General features: G+C 49.8%; 1 protein-coding gene across 3 annotated transcripts in view; it reads right to left on the reverse strand.

Annotated features, from left to right (window-relative positions):
* The window catches only part of FRAS1 (Fraser extracellular matrix complex subunit 1), a 102,691-nt gene that overhangs the window by 12,274 nt on the left and 71,061 nt on the right, over positions 1 to 19,356 (reverse strand). For all 3 annotated transcript variants that reach the window (XM_039709476.1, XM_039709477.1, XM_039709478.1), the window contains 23 exons: positions 17,647 to 17,800; positions 15,737 to 15,915; positions 14,693 to 14,809; positions 12,775 to 12,889; positions 12,202 to 12,339; positions 12,006 to 12,038; positions 11,260 to 11,391; positions 10,878 to 11,003; positions 10,276 to 10,523; positions 8,964 to 9,112; positions 8,569 to 8,731; positions 7,729 to 7,864; positions 7,250 to 7,446; positions 6,764 to 6,917; positions 6,206 to 6,469; positions 5,913 to 6,101; positions 5,370 to 5,489; positions 4,772 to 4,951; positions 2,992 to 3,116; positions 2,314 to 2,454; positions 1,580 to 1,810; positions 1,202 to 1,315; positions 53 to 203 (listed from right to left, as the gene is read on the reverse strand). In XM_039709476.1, coding sequence (XP_039565410.1) covers positions 53 to 203; positions 1,202 to 1,315; positions 1,580 to 1,810; positions 2,314 to 2,454; positions 2,992 to 3,116; positions 4,772 to 4,951; positions 5,370 to 5,489; positions 5,913 to 6,101; positions 6,206 to 6,469; positions 6,764 to 6,917; positions 7,250 to 7,446; positions 7,729 to 7,864; positions 8,569 to 8,731; positions 8,964 to 9,112; positions 10,276 to 10,523; positions 10,878 to 11,003; positions 11,260 to 11,391; positions 12,006 to 12,038; positions 12,202 to 12,339; positions 12,775 to 12,889; positions 14,693 to 14,809; positions 15,737 to 15,915; positions 17,647 to 17,800 — 3,556 coding nt within the window. The remainder of the gene's footprint in view (positions 1 to 52; positions 204 to 1,201; positions 1,316 to 1,579; positions 1,811 to 2,313; positions 2,455 to 2,991; positions 3,117 to 4,771; positions 4,952 to 5,369; positions 5,490 to 5,912; positions 6,102 to 6,205; positions 6,470 to 6,763; positions 6,918 to 7,249; positions 7,447 to 7,728; positions 7,865 to 8,568; positions 8,732 to 8,963; positions 9,113 to 10,275; positions 10,524 to 10,877; positions 11,004 to 11,259; positions 11,392 to 12,005; positions 12,039 to 12,201; positions 12,340 to 12,774; positions 12,890 to 14,692; positions 14,810 to 15,736; positions 15,916 to 17,646; positions 17,801 to 19,356) is intronic.

Consider the following 19,356-nt stretch of genomic DNA (forward strand, 5'->3'; position numbering starts at 1 on the left):
AAACTGAATTAAGTGATGGAAAAAAGCAGCAGGGCACAGCCCAGCTCCATACCCTGTGTAAAGGTGGTCACAGCTGTCCCTGGCTTCAGCTTGTTCTCTACATGACCATTTCTGGGACCGGTTGTTATCTCATAGATCAGCTGTTTGTCATCTGTGTCAGGATCTGTCGTCAGTAACTCCTTCTTAGTGATGAGATTGGTGGCCTGGATTGAAGCCAAGACAAGGGAGTAAAACTGAGGCTCCAGCAGTGCAAGTTGACTGTTCACACAAAAAGCCCAACCATCCCTCTGTCAGAACAGCTCTCCATGAGGGAAAATCTAGGGATGTGAAACTACAGAGCAGCCTTGGACAGAGATATCCCACAACATATTTGACAACACAAGGAGGATTCAAATTTTGCCTCACATTTGGTTAGTTGAATTAAAAAGACAAATTTGGCTCAAAGAAAAGCAAATTCCAAAGCAGCTGCCCAGCCTTATTTAGCTGGGGCTAAAAGCTGGGACAAATCTTTGGGTTTCACTTAGACACCTCTATTCCATGAGCTGTGCTGATGCTCAGGTGAGGCCCTGCTTGATAAAAAACCATCTGCAAACAGCATCAGATTGAAGGACTCGCTCAAGACTGTTCACACAGCTCTGCTGAGCCTCCACGAGAGCCTCTTTCAAATGCCCTCACAGGCATCTGATTCAGTTCCACCACATTTTGCTTTCTCTTCAAAAACAAAATGTTTTTAACAGCAGGAGAAAGAGAGAAAATTGAGCTGCTCGAGGCTGCAGGAGTGCCCTTCCTGAAGTGAGGAGTTTGAGCTGAGATAGCCATTTCTTAATACAATTTCTTACTACAGCATCTTCCACTCTTTTTTTTTTTTCTGGGAAGAACCAAAGTGGCTTTTTACAGTTAATGCTGGCTCCTCAAAAACAAGCCAAGAGTTTCCTGGGGTTCTGTTTGGACTTCAGCACAACAAAGGCATGTTACAGCAAGAAATTCTTGCACCATGTCCTTGGAAAGCCACATATCTGTGCCATGGCTGCTGCTGCACCATCAAGCCATCTTCACCATCAGCAAAGCTAAAAATGTACCCAGTGTGGGCATTCTCCCTCACAAAACCAGAAGGGCTGAAGGACGAGGATGTTTTCCTGCAAAGCCCCTTCTCCTGGAGCAGCCTGAGAAGCAGCCCAGGCCGAGGCCGGGCAGGTGTTACCTTGCCATCCATGTACTCCAGCCACTGCAGGCCCAGGTTGGTGACAACCCTGGGTGTCCCGTCATCCACAGGGAGGATGTCCACCTGGAAGCGCTGCGGCGCTGAGGTCACCACCTGACAACAGTTCAAGAGAAATGAGCTGACTCTGGGAGTCAGAGCCTCACCCACCACGTTAGCAGCTCTTCCCAGCTCGGCTCCCTTCAGTTCTGCTGCCTGGGGCGAGTTTGGGCAGCGAGGGGAAGGAGCAAAACCACACAACAGAGAGCGCTCAGCCCTTGCCTTCAGCACAGGCACAGCAGCTCAGCCCCCGCTGCCCTGAGAGGAAGCAGCTCCCCAGGGGCTCTCAAGGCCCCCTTCCCATCCCCGCTCCCCGCTGACCTTCCTCCCGCCCTCCTGCACCACGAAGAGGGCGTTGGTGCCGTCGGACACGGTGAAGGTGAAGCGGTCCCTGAGCGCGCCGCCGCCGCCGCGGTGGCTGTAGCTGATGAGGTTCTGGTAGATGTCACCCATGGTGAAGGTGCTGGCCTGGAGGGGACGCTGCCCGCGGCCGCCGCGCTCGATCAGCCCGTGCCGGGGCGGCTGCACCACCCTGAACGTGATGGACTCCACCTGTGCCCGGACAGGGGACACCACTTCAGGGCCAGCACAGTCCTGGCTCCCCCTGAGCCCCACCCTGTCCTTATCCCTCTCCCAAGGTGGCTCCCTACAAAGCAAGGCACATCCCACTGAACTCGTGGTTCAGCTGGTCAGAGACAGCTCCCACCCCTGTGGCAGCTCCATGAACACGGGAGCAGCCCCCAGCCCTGCAGCCATTCTGATCAATGTGTCCCATGCCACTTCTGCCAGGGTGGAAGCAGCAAAAACCTTTGGGGCAGGATTTTGGCTCAGGCAGCCAGATCTCTTTGTGCAGGAGAAGCAGCAGTGAGGTAAAGCCAGGGTCAGACAGCTCAGCCTCTGGCCAGACCCAGCAAGAAGAGGAAGTGCCATTTTCATCCAGGCTAGGCATAAACTCCGTGTCAAGGCCCTAAGTCTTTAAACACAAGCCCATTTTCCCAACAGCCCAGATGTGCAGCAGAAGTGGGGAGGGAGGAGGCTGGGGGGTCCTGCCTTACCTCTGTGTCAGCATCTGTTGCTTTGAGCTCAAACTCGGTGATGGTTTTCCTCACCCCTTCCTGCACCGTCATCCCAAAGATTTGCACCACAGGTAAGGAGTCATCCACGGGGTTTATGGTGATGTCAAATGTCTGGCTCACCTGGGACAGGAGGAAAAAGCCTCTCTTGATGAACTCAGCCTTCCAAGAGTGTGACTTCAGCGCAAGAGCACAGTGATCCCTGGCTTGGGCCACTGCATTTCAGCCTTGTCTGGTGAGTAAATCTGAGCTGCTAAGCCCAGATCACATGAACATGACCTTCTTTATCCCTCCCCACTAATTAATTCTCCCTCTTTCTGTGATATTTATGGACATGCACTCTCCCTCCCTCTCTCAGTCTGTGTTGCCCCTCTCCCTCTATGAGCAGCTCTGCCTTTTCTCTTTCAGAAAGCAGCAGAAAGGCATTTCTCCAGGGTCTGACTGTCGTCACTGTGCCCTGGATCAAAGCAAGCAGCTGCAAGCCAGGCACTCAGATCTTGGTGAGCAAGTCCCACGAGCCCACATGGCAGGTGGCTCCCTGTTCCCTGCACAGGCCTTGCTCCCTGCCCTGAAGGATGTGGGGAATCTCACAGCAGGAGGAGGAGGAGCAGCCACATCTGCCCAGGTTCCTTCTCAGGCAGGGTTCAGGCTGGGACTGACCTCGTGTGTCCCGTCAGACACAGAGAAGGTGAAGCTGTCCCTGTGCTTTTCCGTCTCACTGGTGTGGATGTACTGGATGCTGCCAGAGGCCAAGTCTGCCTGGCTGAAGGAACTAATTCTTGTCCCTGGGAAATGAACAACAGGAGGAAAATGTGCAACAGAAAGAGCAAGGCAGGGAAAAACTACAGGAAGCAGGACATATTGAGCCATCAGGACTCCGTTTTGGCTGCCTGACATGAACCTCAGTGGAGCCAGTGATTTAGCTGGCACAGAGCCTCCTAAAATCCCCTTCTCCAAAAGAAGACCAGGCTCCTTTTGACCTCATCCTGTTGGGAGTGGGACTCCCGGGGCAGAGGGGGAGAGAAGCTCGGAGAAGAATGGTCCATGTAACACTTGGATTGTCACTGCTGGGCAGGACTAACCCAACCAAGGCATCACTGAGGATGAGCTAAAGGCCTCCTGGAATCACAGCAGTTTTCCAAAATGCCTTCCAAGTGTCTGTTCTCTCTGCCCCTCCTTGTACCCCTGCATTTCGTACACAGTCCCTTTTTCAGCACTGATTTATAGTGACATCTTTACAGGCCATTAGGTGTGACACAGCCACAGAAAGGTACCTGACAAGCATTTTGAAAAGCACTTGAGCTTTTTAAATCTCGTTGCTGTGTTCAACGGTTTTACTGCTGTTGTCAACAAACACCCTGACAAGAAGTTTGCCACCAATATATCACACTAAATGGCTGCTGACAAGTGCTGGCCCCACTACAAAAGACACCAGGATCTGATTTAAATAAATGAGCCAAAATGGAATGTTCAGCTAATATTTCCTCAGGGCTCATCAGCTGTACAGGTTTGGGTTCTCTTTTGAACACTTCAGTATTCTCTTCTTAGGTTTAGGTCTTTTAAATCATGATTACAACTACTTCTCAGCCTGTGACTCTGTATCCTTATTAGTCCCTCACAGACATGAAAAAGAACAGAAATCAGAATCATCAACAGATTTTAAATAACAGGAGGAATAAAGTCCTTAATTCAAGTCTCCACAGTACAAGTTTCACTGGTTAGTTTGCAATTTAGACAAAAGCATTGCACGTTTTTAATTTACTCTCAGCAGTGAGTTATTATAACTCATTCATTATTCCTGCCCTTTCGACACATTTTTGGTGAGAAGATGAGGCAAACCATACACTCAAACTGAGCTGTACAGGGACTGTCTGCATCTTGAAAACACACAGCAGATACTTCCACTTTAATCTCATGTTAATGAGAAATCCAAAGCTAAGAAGAAATACAATCTTAGATGAGTATAATAAAATCAGAAGAGCATATAATGTGACACCACAGATTTAGATTAATTCATCAGAGAGGGGCAGCACATTCACACTGTCAGCAGGCATGAAAGGCAGCTCTGAAATTCAGACCACATGTGCAGGACAAGTCATCTGTTCACCAAGCTGGGCTGTTTCCAAGGACACTAAGGGATGGACTCTTTGGGGCACTGTGCTGTTCACAGCAAAGGCCAAAGGTTTTTCTGTCATGCAGAAGCAGCAGCAGGGCCATAAACTCACCCAGAGGCTGAATAAATCCTCAGCTGGGATTATTGGGCTGCTCTGCCTCCACTCACCTTATTCCTCAACCATCTGGGCTAATGGCCCTTTGATTTCTGACAGGAATGGGAATTCTGTGCTGCTGCCTCTGGGCACATTTTTCCTGCAGTGAACGTTTAGGGCTCAAGAGCCTCCAGTGTTTTGCTGCTCCAAGGGCCCAACACCTCCCTGCTCACCTGGGGAGGCCAGGTGCTCCAGATGGCCCAGCTGTGGCTGCCGGGTGACCTTGTACTGCAGCTGGGAGGCCTCGCTGTCCTGGTCAGTGGCCGAGAGCTGGAGGGTTGTGATGGCCTTTGCTGAGTTCTCACCCAACACCAGCCCCTTGTTGGTGATGATGGAGGGGGCAAATCTGTCCTCTGGAAGGGTTAAACACAAAGCTGAGTTAGGAGACAGTCACACTGTGACTCAGGTGCTTGTGCTCAAGCCAAAGACAACACAGCCACAAACATTTTGACAATTCCAAAACAGGAACTTTGGGTCTTGGCATTAATCAGGGGTGGTAACATTATAGCGTCCTAAAGACAATCTAAACAGCGTGAAGGCATTAAGGGGAATTTTTCTACCTTTTCAGTGAATTTGGCAGAAGCCAAAGAATGGACCCTTGCATCTGCAAAATCTCCCCATGCCCCTCACCTCTAAGGCCTTTGAATTGACAGTGCATCAAAACTGCAGCTCAAGAATTACAATTTGCCTTGCAGTACATGTGGGATGGGAATCTGTGGGCAGGCCCGAGCTCTGCAGCAAAGAAAACACAACTTCAGCACTACTTTTTACCTATGACATGGATGCGAAAAACCTGGTCCATCAGTTTGTTGCCATCTGCATCCATCACATCAAAGGTGAAGGGGAAGTTTCCGCCAGGATCCCCTTTCCCATGGCTGTACACCACGTGCCCTGGGGAGAGGGGGAGCAGAAAAGAGATGCTTTAGTACAGGCTGCATCTTTTCATCCTCAGCTTGGAAGCAGGCTGGCATCATCAGCTTGAGGCACTTGGGGCTTGGCAGAGCTCCTGGATTTGGGTTTCATTACTTTCTCTCTTTATTCTCTTTCTCCTGCTGAGAGAGATTTTTTTTAACATATATTTAATGATACATGGTTCTGCTCTAACTTAACAACCTGTGCTTAATTCTTTCCCTCTCCCTTCCCTACTTCAGCTCATCGTCCCTCTCTCATAAAGATCACAGAATCATGGAATATCTCAAACTGGATGGGATCCATAAAGATCATCAGGTCCAACTCCCTGTTCCTCACAGGTCTACCTTAAACCAGCCTTGGTTAATATGCTTACTGTGACTCCCTAAAGTCCAGCACTCTCACCTTTGTTTATATCAGCCTGGGTGAAACTTGTGAGGGGTCCTTTGGCAGAGATCTGCACTGGACTATCCTCTGTGGTCAGCTGCAGCTGGCCCCTGCTGGGGTCGCTCCTCAGGACAAATCTGATGGCAGTGTCCCCTGAATGTGCAGCTGCTGCTTTCAGGTGCTGAGCCGTGAGCCGAGCTGCAGAGCCTGCCCCAGAGAAAGCAAACCCACCATCAGCTTCAGAAGCAGCTTCAGGCAGCCCGGCCAAGCCGCTGTGCCCAGCAATGCCACTCTCATGCCTGTCCCCGTACCAGCTGGGAGCTGCAGGTCCCTGTTGGCAGCCACCGTGGGTGGCTGCTTCCTCGGCAGCCCCACGGAGAATTCCAGCCTGCCTGCCTGCGTGTGCAGCCCGTCCGTGAGGGAGAAGCCGAGCTCGTCCGTCTGTGCGGCGGCCCCGCTGCGGGTGTACACGATCAGCTCGTCCAGGACGTCCTGGTAGGTGAAGGAGGAGCCCCGGGACAGCAGCCGGCCCTGCTCCGGTGCCTCCGCCGCGCTCTGCCTTCTGCGCAGCTGGCCTGGCAAACCGCACAGGGATCAGCACAGCCTGCAGGCTGGGGACAGCGCCTTCCTTCACCTGGCACCTGCCTGCCCTGGGCACTGCAGGGAGAGGCACCTGCCAGCAGGGAACTCTCCAGGGAAACACCCTGCTGCTCTCCAGCAAAGAGCGAGGGACGGCTCGCCAAGAACAGGGCTGTCCTCAAGCGTAGTCCTGGTCAAATTGTGCTTTATCCCACGTGCCAGGCTCCCCTCTTACAGACAGACAGACAGGCAGACTCCCTGTCCGTCAGCCCCTCCCTGTGAGGACGTACCATGCTCGGGGCTCTGGCTGACCACGATGACCAGCTCGCTGCTCTGGGTGTCCAAGTCGTGCAGGCTGAGGGAGGCGTTGGTCACGAGCACGGCTGAGCCCTCCTGCACCCGGACAGGCTCCAGCACCATCCTGGGGGGCTCGTCGTTCTGCCGCTGCACAAGGCACACAGCCAGAGAAAGGAACATGAACGCAGGGAAAGAGCCACTGGAACCAAACACAAGCTCCCAAGTGACAGGACTGCTGCTGGCATCAGCAGTCCCTCCGAGTCTATCCAGCACCACGGCTGCTTCCAAGGGGGAGGAGACACCAGAGCAGTAAGCCCTGGGGAACAGGCTACAATGCACAACTGTATCACAGGTAAATTATGTGCCTGTGCTAAGGGAAGAAATCTCCCTTTAATCCCCCTTCCCACCTACTAAAAAGGAAGGAGTAAAGCCTTGAAAAGAGTTTGTGTGAAAGGAGAGGGCTCTGGCAGCCGGCATACCTGGATTGTGATGTTGATGCTCTGCACCTCTGACTGGCTGAAGCCGTCACTCACATAGAAGCTGAAAGTGTCACTTGTGGGCTCAATGCTCTCATGGACACTCTGGAAGTAGTAAATGCTCTTTTCCAGGACATCTTGAAGTGAAAAGGATGCGTCTGTGGTCCCCACAGACTCACTCTGTGGGCCAAAGCTCTCTCCTGCAAAGCAGAGTATCACCGGTGAAAGGATGCTCAAGTGGCTGATAAACTCAACAGAAACCCAGCACATTGTGAGGGCTGCAGAAGAAGGAATGCTCCTTTCTACAGCTTGGCTTCCCACACCTTGTGGCCTTTGAGGGAGGCAATATCTGCTGTGCTAGAGTGGGCACTGGGGAAGCTGCAGTTTTAGATGCAGCACAAGCCATCCCCTCCATGGGATATGGCAGATGTGATCCTGTTAGGAGCCCAAAGGAGGGAAGAAGGGAGAGCCCAGCAGTTTACCTGTCCTGGTGTTCTTTATGTAGCCATACACAGGCAGAGTGACCACGGTGACCCTCAGGTCCTCCTTGGCAGCAGTGTCATAGTCAGCAGTGAAGTGCTGATGAGCCAGCAGCGGGACCCTGCCCCCCTCATCCACCTGGGAAGCAACAGCAGACAACACAAATCCTTACTGAATGAGGCTGCCTCCATGGAAAAGGCTTGCCCAGGCTCCAGAGTGCTGTCCCACCCTCCCCTAGGTCTGTAGTCAGGAATTCAGCAGGGAGGTGAGGTGGGATGGGAAGAACAAAGCCTGCCTGGCCTCCAAGAGGAGCCTGTGGGTTCTTTATCAGGGCAGGAAGGGAACTGGCAGAGTCATGGTGACCTCTCAGAAGGCAAGACATGCAGTTCTTGCTGTGGAGAGCCTTTTGAAGGCAAGGGAGGGGGAATGCACAGCTGGAAAGGAGGGAGATGACTTCCAAAGGCTTTGATAAGGAGGGTGAAATGCTCTGTGTCAGCCCAAAGCACCAGGTGTCTTCAGACTTGAAGAGTCTCTTACACACACAGTGGTGAAATTAGGGATGAAATATTGAGTAGGGATAAATGTGACTTGCTCCACTGATATCAAGAAGACACCCTAGGGACAAGCAGCTCCTGAGTGGCACAGATATAAACAGATGAGGTTTTGGGAGGCAGGAGGATTGTCAGCCTCCTCCGGCCTCCGAGTGGGTGGCACAAGTAACACTACGTTTTATTCAGTGACTTCCCCCCAGTCCAGGAGCACTGCTCAGCTGCTCCCATCTGAGCCATGGCTGTCACTGTCCCCAGGCACTCAGAGCCACGTCCCTGTCCCCAGGCACTCACGGTGACGCGGTCGGCGAAGGCGATGAGCACGGGCAGCGCCAGGGCAGAGGCGATGGTGACGGTGAACATCTGCCTGTCCAGCCGGTTGTTGTCAGCATCCAGCACAGAGAAGTGGAAGATGTCGGTCACAGGCTGATTGCTGGTCTCAAACGTGGTGGAGTAGCTGTGGGATCAGGACACAGGGAGTCAGGGAGCCTCGCTGAGCCCCAGGCAGATCCATCCCATCCCCGCAGTTAGAGGTGAGGCAATCCTCTTGGAAGAGAGGTGGTGTCTCAGTTCCCAACCTCCTTCACGTTCATTCCCTGAATTCTTTTAAATAGCCCAGAGACCCCTGGGGAAAAACCCACTGAGCTTTCAACTGGTATGGCTTGAGGGAGAACAGTGCTCTTGGCTACCTGATCCTCTGGCTGTTGATGTCTTCCATGGTGAAATTGTAAACCTTGGAAAGCTCTTCATTGTGGGAGCCTGACATCCTTAGGAGGGTTCCATAGGCTGGCAGAGATATCAGCTGGATTCTGATCTCTGAGTCAGGAGAGTTGTTATCCTAAGCATGAAGAAACAAACCAAATGAAAACAGGGCAGAGTTAGCCATTGCTCTGTTCCACTAAAAATGGAAGGAAGAATAAGAGTTTTATAGTTTTATACCTGCCTAGCTGGGTCAGACCCACAGATGAATATTAAATGAAGCTTTACTGATGAGAAGAGGGTCAAGAGGGTTGACATTTTCAAAGCATACCACAAAATGTATCTCCATCTTCTCTCAGCTCAGAAAGGTTTTCTCTACGTCCTTGTATCACATTAACACAGTCTCCCTGACATAAACCTGGTATTTTCATTTTCAAAGTACTTTACAGGGAACTAAAACCTGATTTTGCCTCTTTTCAACCACATTAGTACAACCACATTGTGGTATCACAACTCAGATGTCATCTTTCTTAGAAGAGGTTGGTTAGGTGGTTGAAAAATAAGACCCAGAGCAGAAATCAACACATCCCAAGCATATGGGTCAGGAGTGAAATCTTCTTGTGCTCTTATTCAGATTAAACCTGAGCATCTCCCTTGTCAGCCTTCCTCCTTCAGAGGACAGGACAGATTCCAGACTTGCATCCAGACTGTTCCCTTGGGGAAAAAAAAAAAAAACCCAAAAAAAATTCCCAGTCATCTCTCTGACAGCCAGCCTCTCTCAGCTCAGGTCTCTCCAGCCTCACAGCTGTAGTGCAATGTCTCCTCCCTCAGGAGGGTGCTACATCATCTGCAAGGAGTACAGAGCTTTCCTGGGAATGTCACCAGCAGGATAACACTTGCACAGCACACAAGCTCTGGGACCAACTCAATCCACCAAGCTCTGCAGCATCCTGGGGTTATTTACTCCTTCCCCCTTCCCATCTGCCCAGAAAAAGGTGGGTGAGGGGGCTGAAATTTTCGAGGGATTAACACTTGGCAAATCCACGTGCTTTATTAGCAAGTCTGTTTAACAAAAAAATCTGGGATTAACTAAGTTCTCATGTTTAGCATAGCAGTTCACCTCTGTTACAGTCAAATGGGGATAACCTTAAATCCCTGTGGGATGAAAGAGTCTGTTATCCCCTTTTTGGCAGCAGCCAAAACTTGAGCTCTCTGGCCAGAATCCACGCTGACAGGTGTGTGGGGGACAAGGAAAAGGGGCCTGGCAGCATTCCCTGGGCTTAGGACCAGATGAAAACCCACCGTGTAAGCGAGGTGCTGTCGGGACAGGGTCACAGAGCTCTTGCTGGCCACGGTGACAGCCAACAGGCAGCCTGGGGCCAGCTGTGGGCCGTGGGTGTCCAGCTGGGACACCTCCACCCTCAGCACCGTGCTGACCGTGGTGACACCGTCGGTGACAGAGATTTCCATGCTGTCCTCTGCTGCTGCTGAGCCATCGTGCACGTACTGCAGAGCATTCCGGGTGACGTCCTCGTAGGTGAAGGTGTCGCCTGCCCAGGGAGGGACACACGAGTCAGAAAGACTCTGCCCAGAGCAGGAATCCAACTCAAATGACCTTAATCAAGAACTAAACTGGCATTTAATCCCATCCTGCCAGGGCTGTGAGTTACGAGGATGTTGATTAAGGAGCTGGCAGGGCAGAGGAAAAGCTGTGACCTTCCCAGTTCCAGCGACTCCTCGTGATTCTCCTCCTTTTCTTCCCAGCTGCTTCCTGAGCTCACAGCTAGATAAGGCTTCCCTATGGATGCATCCGGATCTGCCAGGGGCATCTGTCTCCTCCTGCTCACCTAAACCAGCCAGGCTGACCCCTCTCCTGCACTGAGGGAAACTCTTGCTCCACTCACCTGCTCTCATGAGCTCCTGCACATCTGTGCTGTACTTGAGCACAATGCCATGATGGGGGGGTTTCACCAGCTCAAAGAAAAGGCCCTCAGGAGCTGTATCCGTGTCACTTACAGCCAACTGGATCCCTGTGCCAGGGAAAGAGAGCATAGCTTGTGTGAATGGAGCAAAAAAAAAAACCCCGTAATTCAGTCAGTACAAGAAAAATAAATAATTCTGGAGCTGCTCCAGCCCAAGAGCTGCAAGTTCCATGGAAATAATGTGCCCCCCTGATGATGCTCAGGCTGTGTCAGGGAACTCTCTCCTAGGGTGGCTCTCAAGCGACCCCTGGGCCCTCCTGGCAGTGAGCTGAGCCCCACGCCGTGCCCCGTGCACCCCACTCACCAATGGTGGCTCTGCCCCCCTGGCTGACCTCCAGGAAGGGAGCTGCGATCTGGAAGACCGGAGGCTGCTGCTCGGCGGAGAGCAGGTGGATGACAAACACCATCTCCGGGCTCGTGTGCTCCCCACCAGACACTAGGCACAGACAGAAACCACGCCTGAGCGCAGGGATGGCTTTGCAGGGACCCTTCACCTGGGAAATTCACCTGTCTGTGCAAAAATCACCATCCCACATCACTGGCTCATGTCCTGCCTTTGTCTGTGGGCATACACACACACTTCACCCAGGCCAAGAGCATTTATCCCTGTCCCTAACTCAGAACACAGACTTCTCCTTGCTGGTGGAAGCCAGAAAGCACATGGAAACAGAAGGATGTGTTAAACAAGCAAGCAGCTTATCTGCGGCAATTTAATTGCAGAAATGTCTCCATGCTGTATTAAAAAAAATGAGAGCGTAAAACTCCTTGTTCATACTGCAGGGACAAGAGGGATAAATCAGGCTTTTAGGACTGATTCCAGGCAGCCACTGGAAAAAGACATCTCTAGTAAGCTGTGGCTCAGCTTCTGTAAAACACTGCTGGGAACCAGACAAATTAAAATTCCCCAGGCATGTGCATTTCCAGAAATTCCTACTGAGCGCCCACAGGTGTGCCTGCAGCAGAACAAAGGCCAAGGGGCAACGGGCAATGGGAAGGGCCAAAGAAGGATGAAAACTGCTCTGGCCAGGAAAGCATAAGTGTTTGACATACCTGTGAATCGGAAGCTCACAGACTCTGGGAGACCTGGTGGGACAAACACAAGCACAGAGTGACTGTGGTCAGGACAGGAAAGCACGCCTTGCTGTGGTCTTGGAGGATTTGGGGGAAAGCAAGTGCTGATGCTGAACGGGGCAGGGGCCTTTCCTCAGCAAGGAGGAAGCCCTGCAAGGAGCAGTGGGACGCTCACCTGCGAAGGAGAAGGCCATGATCTCCCTGAGGTGAGGAGCGGCGGTGGGCGGACGATAAGCAATCCTGCCGTGGTTTATGTCGGCCTGGGTGAAGAACCTGGCTGGGGACAGAGGCCTGTCCCTGTGCTCCACGAGACCTGTGGGTGCAGAGACACCAGCATTACCAGGAGGGGTTAATTTCTCCATCACTCCACCTGATTCCTCTGCTTTTCCCCTTTGGGTACGTCTTTGTACCGCTTCCAGAACAAGTCACGTGGATGCAACTGCATGGAGGATGGGCTCTGGGGACAAGAGAAATTAAACAGAGATTCCTCACTCAGGCATTTCTACACAGAACCTCTCACTCGAGAGGTGGGAAGCAGAAAGCCACGGGACACAACATTCAGTATTATTCAGACAGTAGCAAAAACTGTCTGAGCTCTGCAGCACATTCCTAAAGAAGCCAAAGACATGGGGTTAAGGAATAAGGTGTTTAAAAAACTAAGGAAAGAGGCCAAATGGATTAACAGATGAGGGAAGGAGGAGATGTACTCAGAAGATGTGGCAATTACTGCAGCAGCAGGTCCACTTGCCTTGCCCAGGAAGGAGAGGCACAGTCACGTTGTACAGGATTTTGTCACTGGGAACCTCCGGGTCTACAAAGGAGAGGTGATGGGGCTCAATCACTGTCACACGGTCCTCCAGCACCTCAATAAACACATCAGACCATGAGCATCAAGGCCAGAGACATGGAAAGATTCACCCAAAAATGCATTGAAAGAGAATTTGCTTTGCTCTAGTTAGATATAAGACAGTCTTGAGATGTACAGGCCCAGTTCTGAAACCTGACCCTGACCTCCTGTCCCCTGCAGGTGCATAACCTCCACACTCACAGATGGTCAGGTTTCTCTTTTGGCCTACAGCAATTACAAGGAGAGAAAGGAAAACCTAGTTTGATCAAGAACTGCCTGGCTGAACATGCAATTCATTGTATGTGTAGTTTTCTCATATAGTCTGATGTGGCTGGACTGGATTCTCTTTTAAAAGAAAATGAGTGAAAATGACTCAGCCCTTTCAACTGGAATACAGAGGAACCAAAGCTTTCCCTTTTGTTTTAAACCTGTCTAAAATTGCTCTGATCCTTCCATAACAAGATTATCATGAACCAAAGGCAGGCAGGGCATTAAGGAATTACAGTGCTGCTTGAAGAGACTTACGTGCCCAAAACCAGTTAATTTCCACATGTTCATGAACCTTAATCCTGCAGAATTAACAAATTAAACTGCTCAGCTGGGTGTGAAAAGCATACAGCTCATTTCATAATCTTGAGCAAAACAGGGGGAGAACAAGCTAAATTAAGGATTTGGGCACTTCAATAACCTGCTTTGGAACACGAAAGGTTACCAACACGGGGAAAGCAGGTTAACTTGATGGAAGAAAAACCAATATAGATGCTGTGTCCAGTTGGACAAAAGAGTCATCAAACTTCCCTTGACCTTTCCCAGCAGCACAAGTCCAAGTCAAGGCTAGAGGGATGGGAGGACTCACAGTATTGTGCTTTCCTCTCAGCTTTAGAAGTCTCATTCTGAAGGAGTCTGAAGACAAATGAACAGAACTCCATCACATTGGGGCAGGGAAGTGGGATTTTCTGACGGAAAGATTTAAGGTTATGTTTCTTCCTTGCTGCCTCCAAGGTCTATTTGTCTCTCCCAAAGGTGGGACTTGCAGGTGGTGAGGTAAAAGGTGTTTTATGGCCCTATTGAATTTTGTGGGGAGTAATTAGCTATAAAACCCAGTGCTGTGTGGCTCTGCCAGACATCTCTCCCATCAATTTTGTCAATAATGACAACAACAAAAAGTCAGGAGCGGGAAGATAAATGGCTCCAAGCAGCAGTGTGACCATGTTTGATTATCACCCAGCAAAGGTTGCCACTATTTCAAACCTTGACAAGGCTGTTGTGCCAGGGGCTTCCCACTAATCCCTCCCCCATTGCATCCTGTGCCTTTCCTGGCCCCATGCCTGGCATGCAGAACAGGAGAAGCAGAGGGGACAGCTGGGCTTCACCCACGGGTGATGGGGACACACAGGGAAGGCTTGCACCACAGCCTGAGAGCCCACAAAACCAACTTTAAACTGCAAGATCCTCTTTCCAATTAACACAGCCAGGGAACCTTGGAGAGACCCTTCTCATCCAAATGGTGATTCCCAGAGCTGCAGCTGGGATCAAGTTTACAGTGGAACTACTGGCAATACCCATTCATTACAGTCTAAGCCACAGTTTTTCTCTCTTGCCATTCCTCCTGGCTTCTCAGGAAAGGGTAAGAATTCCATAAAACATTGCTTTTGTTTCTCTTTCCCCCCCGCTCCTTTCCAGTCTGTACATTCATCACTTTTAATACCAAGTTTTTCAGTTTTTTGTGGGTATTTTCTGCACTCCCCACCCCAGTTACTCTTCTAATCTGTTTTTTTCCCATTCCTACTCCAGCCATGTGTGTGGTGTTATCACTTACAGCCATGTGCAGAGAGGAGCCGAGGGAAAGCTGAGGGGCCTTGGGTGTCTGGGGCAGAACAGCAACGTTGAACACGTGGCTTTCCAGTCTGGCTTGTGGACTGGCAGAGCTGGACACCTGGGAAGGAAAGGTCACAGGAATGGATAAGTGAACATCCTGAAGCTTAATTTTTCGAAAATGCACAAAAATGTAAGTTCTGATGAAAGGAATGGTGTCATTTTAGCCATGTGCTGCACCTGCTCTGTCCTAAAACTGATGGAAACAACATGTTGGCCTTGAAATGTCCCAACCCAAAGTTGAAGACTTGGACTTGGACAGAGGTGCCATGGTCTCCTGATGTGACCAGGTATTCCCAGCTCCCTTTCTGAGCTCTCTGTACATTTATTGCTACTGCTTCGAGATACTAAACCCAAACACTCAACTCATGCAAAATGCATAGTCTACAAGAGGAATGCAGCAATTAAGCCAAAGATTAGCTTGTTCAACACTGACGCTCACAAATTCCTCGTTATCACTTATGTTAATTACTTTAGAAATTACCTTAATTGCCTCTGCGGTGCTACAGTAATTGCTTCTGCCTTGTAAACCAGATGTAACAAACACTGCGTGCCAGCGTTCACGTAAGCTTACTGAGGGCAGGCTGTGAAACCCTCCCAGCAAACAGCGAGGGCCTGTCTGAGCAATTTTATGGCTCTTAAACCTGTGGGGAGTGGGGATTTATTTCAGTTTCCCAGCTACTGGGGAGTATTTCTACCTTTTGGCCTGTCTGCAAGATGAAGGGCTCTGAAGCCAAAATGAAATTATTAGCTTAGAAACCAAGGGCTGCGTGGCTCTGTGGCTCACCAATTTTTTAAAAGGCACTTGGAATGGTTTTCACTTGGTGTAAGTATCCTAGGTTTTATGAGAGGGTGGTGTGTTTGCAGTGTGCATTCACACACATATCCATGTTGTTGTTAAAACTTGGCCTCACGGGACACGACGTGGAGTCACCTCAGAGAGCTGCCACGCGGAACACGGGAAAGGACATGGAACGACAAGGAATACCTGGAACTGGAAGGAGTCACTCTCTACTTCAGCCCCCGAGTGCCTGTACCACACGATGCCGTCGCGGATGTCCTGCTGGGTGAAGGAGGTGGTGGGGGAGGCCGCTCTTCCGTCGGGTAACAGCTGCCACGAGTGCGCCGGGCCGTCCGCCGCCATCGGCACCAGCAGCACCACCTCCCCTGGGAAAGGCAGCGGGGAGCTTGGGAGAACACAGCCAGCAAGAGGGGCCCTGGCCCCAGCTAAAGAGCCCACCCTCGCAGAGCTTTTTTCCATGCAGCATCAACTCCACCAGCAGCAGAGCTCCCAAAAGCCGTCAGCAGACATTGAGACATCCCGGTGACATTGGGCATTCTTGCTAATTAATTCCATTAAACGGCTTGATAGTTCTGCTGATTGGTAATTAATCACTCTGTTATGTGAATCATCCATCGTAAGCTCTCTCATTTAATTTCCCCAAACCACCCTTGAAAAGCTGGAGCAACAAAAAAAAAAGTAATTCAGCAAGATGCTGAATATCACACTTCCATTCCATCATCAAACTCTGGGCTAAAATTCCTTTATCAGTACCCTAATTACATTCCAGGTCTTATGGTTTTGTTCATGGGAGTTCCCCTAAAAATCCAAAAATCAAATTCTATATTTTCTATAGGTATGAATATCTTTCCCATTACTCACAGACTAAGGTAGGCAGATAAGCCCTCCAGGATTCAGGACCAATTTTCCACATTTCTGTCTCTCTTACTTTTTCCCTCCCTTTCTGCAAAACAGTATTTCAGATAAAATTCTGGAGATCATTGATTTCTCCTGCTTTTTCCTGCAGCTACAAACCTGTTCATATTACTGCAATTAATCACAGCAGCAATAATTATGGTGATACAAACACAGGATAATAAATTTTAGTTAGGGTTAGGCAGCAGGAGACAAGCTCCTCGGGGAAAAATTCCTGTTTGCATGTAAATGCCTATTAAAAATGAGAAGACAGACCTTCATCAGTTTAGAAAACTAAAGGGGAAATACAAATTAATTACTTCTCTTCTAAACTGCAAAACTCTCATTATCTCTGCTTCCATCAGGTGCTGGCAGCTGTTATGGAAACCAGCCTGTCCTCCCAGCAAAAGGAAATAAAAAACCACATGGATGTTGCTAGAGGGATCCTCTAATTTTCCCAGGTCAGGAAATTAAATGTGGTATCAATTTCTTAGAAGTGCAAAACATGTTATTCGACATGGTTTTTGTGAAGAAAATTGTGATGCTGAGTAAGGAAAGATAATTTTTCTTTTCTTTCCATATTTCCTTTCCCTCCATATGACACCTCTTTTTCATCCCATTTCTCTCCATTTATACCTCGGTCACAAATCCCAGAACCTTCCACACCTCCCTTACCCTGTGCCCAAAAGATCCTCCCTGAGCACGGGGTTCCTGGTGAAAGTCACTGCCCTGAGAGCTGAGCTCAGAGCCTCTCAGAAGGAATTTGGAGACAAGAATTATCTACAGATCCAAACAACATCACCAAATCCTGTCCTGCAATCCCTTCCTCTGGGACAAATTAAATCAAGAGTCACAAAATTTAGGGAATTCTTCAAGGTAAGCTTCTGCTCAGCAGTTTCCACAGATAGATACTGCTCTGTGCTCCTCAAGGCAGACATTCACAGTGGAGGATTATCTTTTGGCACTGAGATTCTGCTCTCTCAGGGCTGTAAACACGCCAGGATTCCACCAGCAATGGAGCAACACAGATGATCAGGAAGGGCAAAAGTGCTTTTTTACTTTGCGCTGCTGCGAGAAGCGGACAAAGATGGGGTCAGCAGCACTCAGCCAGCCCACCATTCTAAGGAACTGTTCCCCCAAATGTGCACAAAACACCCTGGAAGGGTGCTGCTGTAGGGCAGCAGGACCCCAGAGGGATTTACCATGTGTGGGCTGCTCCTTGGTGATGGTGTAGATGATGTCAGAGTCCCGGGCGCCGGGCAGCTCGGCGTGCAGGATTGTCCTGGAGATCTGCAGCATGCCTCCCTGGGGCACCCACACCAGGGAATTGCTCACCAGCCGGGGGCTCCTGGCACCCTGCAGGCACGGGGACAGCAGGAAAAGGATGACTGCAGTGGGACTTCCAAGGATCAAGGAGAGTATTCTGGAAGTTGTTACATATTCCAGGTTGTCTGCTTGAAGAAATGCATGTGGATCCTTCTGCTGTATCCCTCAGACCCCATTCCCAACCTGTAGAACTGACTTTGTCCTCTAATTCCTAATTTCCTGCTGCTGACCCTAAACCTTCCTGACCCTAAACCTTCCTGACCCAAGTCTTCCTCCATAATTGTATCTTTCACCACCATGCTCACTCTCTCTGAGCATCCACCCAAGTCTTCAGTTATTCAGTGGATTTCCTAACCTTCAAACGACTCCTGTGGCTTTTGAAATTTTTTTTTTGTCCAATATTAATTTAAGCTTCCTGAAATGTGGCTGTCAGCACTGGATTGCAGCAATAGTTTCACTACAGTTCCTTCTTATTTCAGTAACACTACTCTGGCACTCAAGGATTGTATCAGCCCTTTTTGGCTTTAATTTGCTTTGTTGGACAGGTCACCAAAATCCCTGTGACCTCTTCCATGCCATGGCTCTTTCTTATAGCCCAGCTGCTGTAAATGTGACTTCTTTTCTGGATTTCTGCACATTCACCTTGAAACTGGCTGTGGGTGCAGTTCACATTGAACTGTGTGATCAGTCAAAATCCTGACTGCTCCATCTAAGGGATCACCTCCCTCCTCATCTGCTGCTCCACATAACCAGCCCCCAGACTGAAATGACTCACCACTGTCTTCTTCTGGATCTGCCACAGAGACAGGAGAGAGAGCTACAAAGATGTTTGTGAAAAGGAACCACATTACAGGATGATTTCCAACCTCTTTTTTGGCATGTCTGCTGTGCACCCACCTAATCTGTACTCCACTTACACTGTGGGTTCATTATAAACATGGAAACCTTCACCTCTTACATCACTAAATGACTGAATGTTCCTTCACTGGCCACATTAAAGCCATCCATCACGTTGTGATACCATTCCCACATGGCTTTGAGGCTGCTTGTTAATAAGAACAGACTCATGAGACAGCTCTTTTTGCTTGCTAATCTATTTTAAAAATATTTTTAACACGTAAAAGTGTTTTCATCTACCTGCTCCCAGGCAGGGCAAGGTCAGCTGCCTTGCAAATGCCTTGGAGGCCTCTCTTTGCTGGATCTCTAGAGGTCTAGGGTATCCCTAAAATAAACATCTTTTGCCTTTTTTGTCTGTGTTTCCCCTGGCCTCTCAGAAAATAAAAGCTTCCACGTCCCTGTTCAGACTGCAACAGTTCCAGTAAAGGGTCTGGATGGGAAAAGCAGCCATTGGCAACCAAAGGGACTGGAAAAAGCCCTAAAAGCTGCCCTGCTCTCACCTCTGTCACCACCTTCATTCTCCTCTGCAGCCAAGCGCTGCACGGAGAAATGCGGAACGATAAGGAGAGACAAGGGAGCACAAAATAGGATAATAAAAGAAAACACTCTCAGCAAATTCACCCTCACTGGGATTTACAAGAACCTGCTTAATCAGCAGTGGGGAAAAAAAGGTGTTACAAAGAGCACAG

This window comes from Passer montanus, unplaced genomic scaffold (assembly GCF_014805655.1).
Source record: "Passer montanus isolate IOZ18808 unplaced genomic scaffold, ASM1480565v1 scaffold210, whole genome shotgun sequence".
Taxonomy (NCBI): Eukaryota; Metazoa; Chordata; class Aves; order Passeriformes; family Passeridae; genus Passer; species Passer montanus.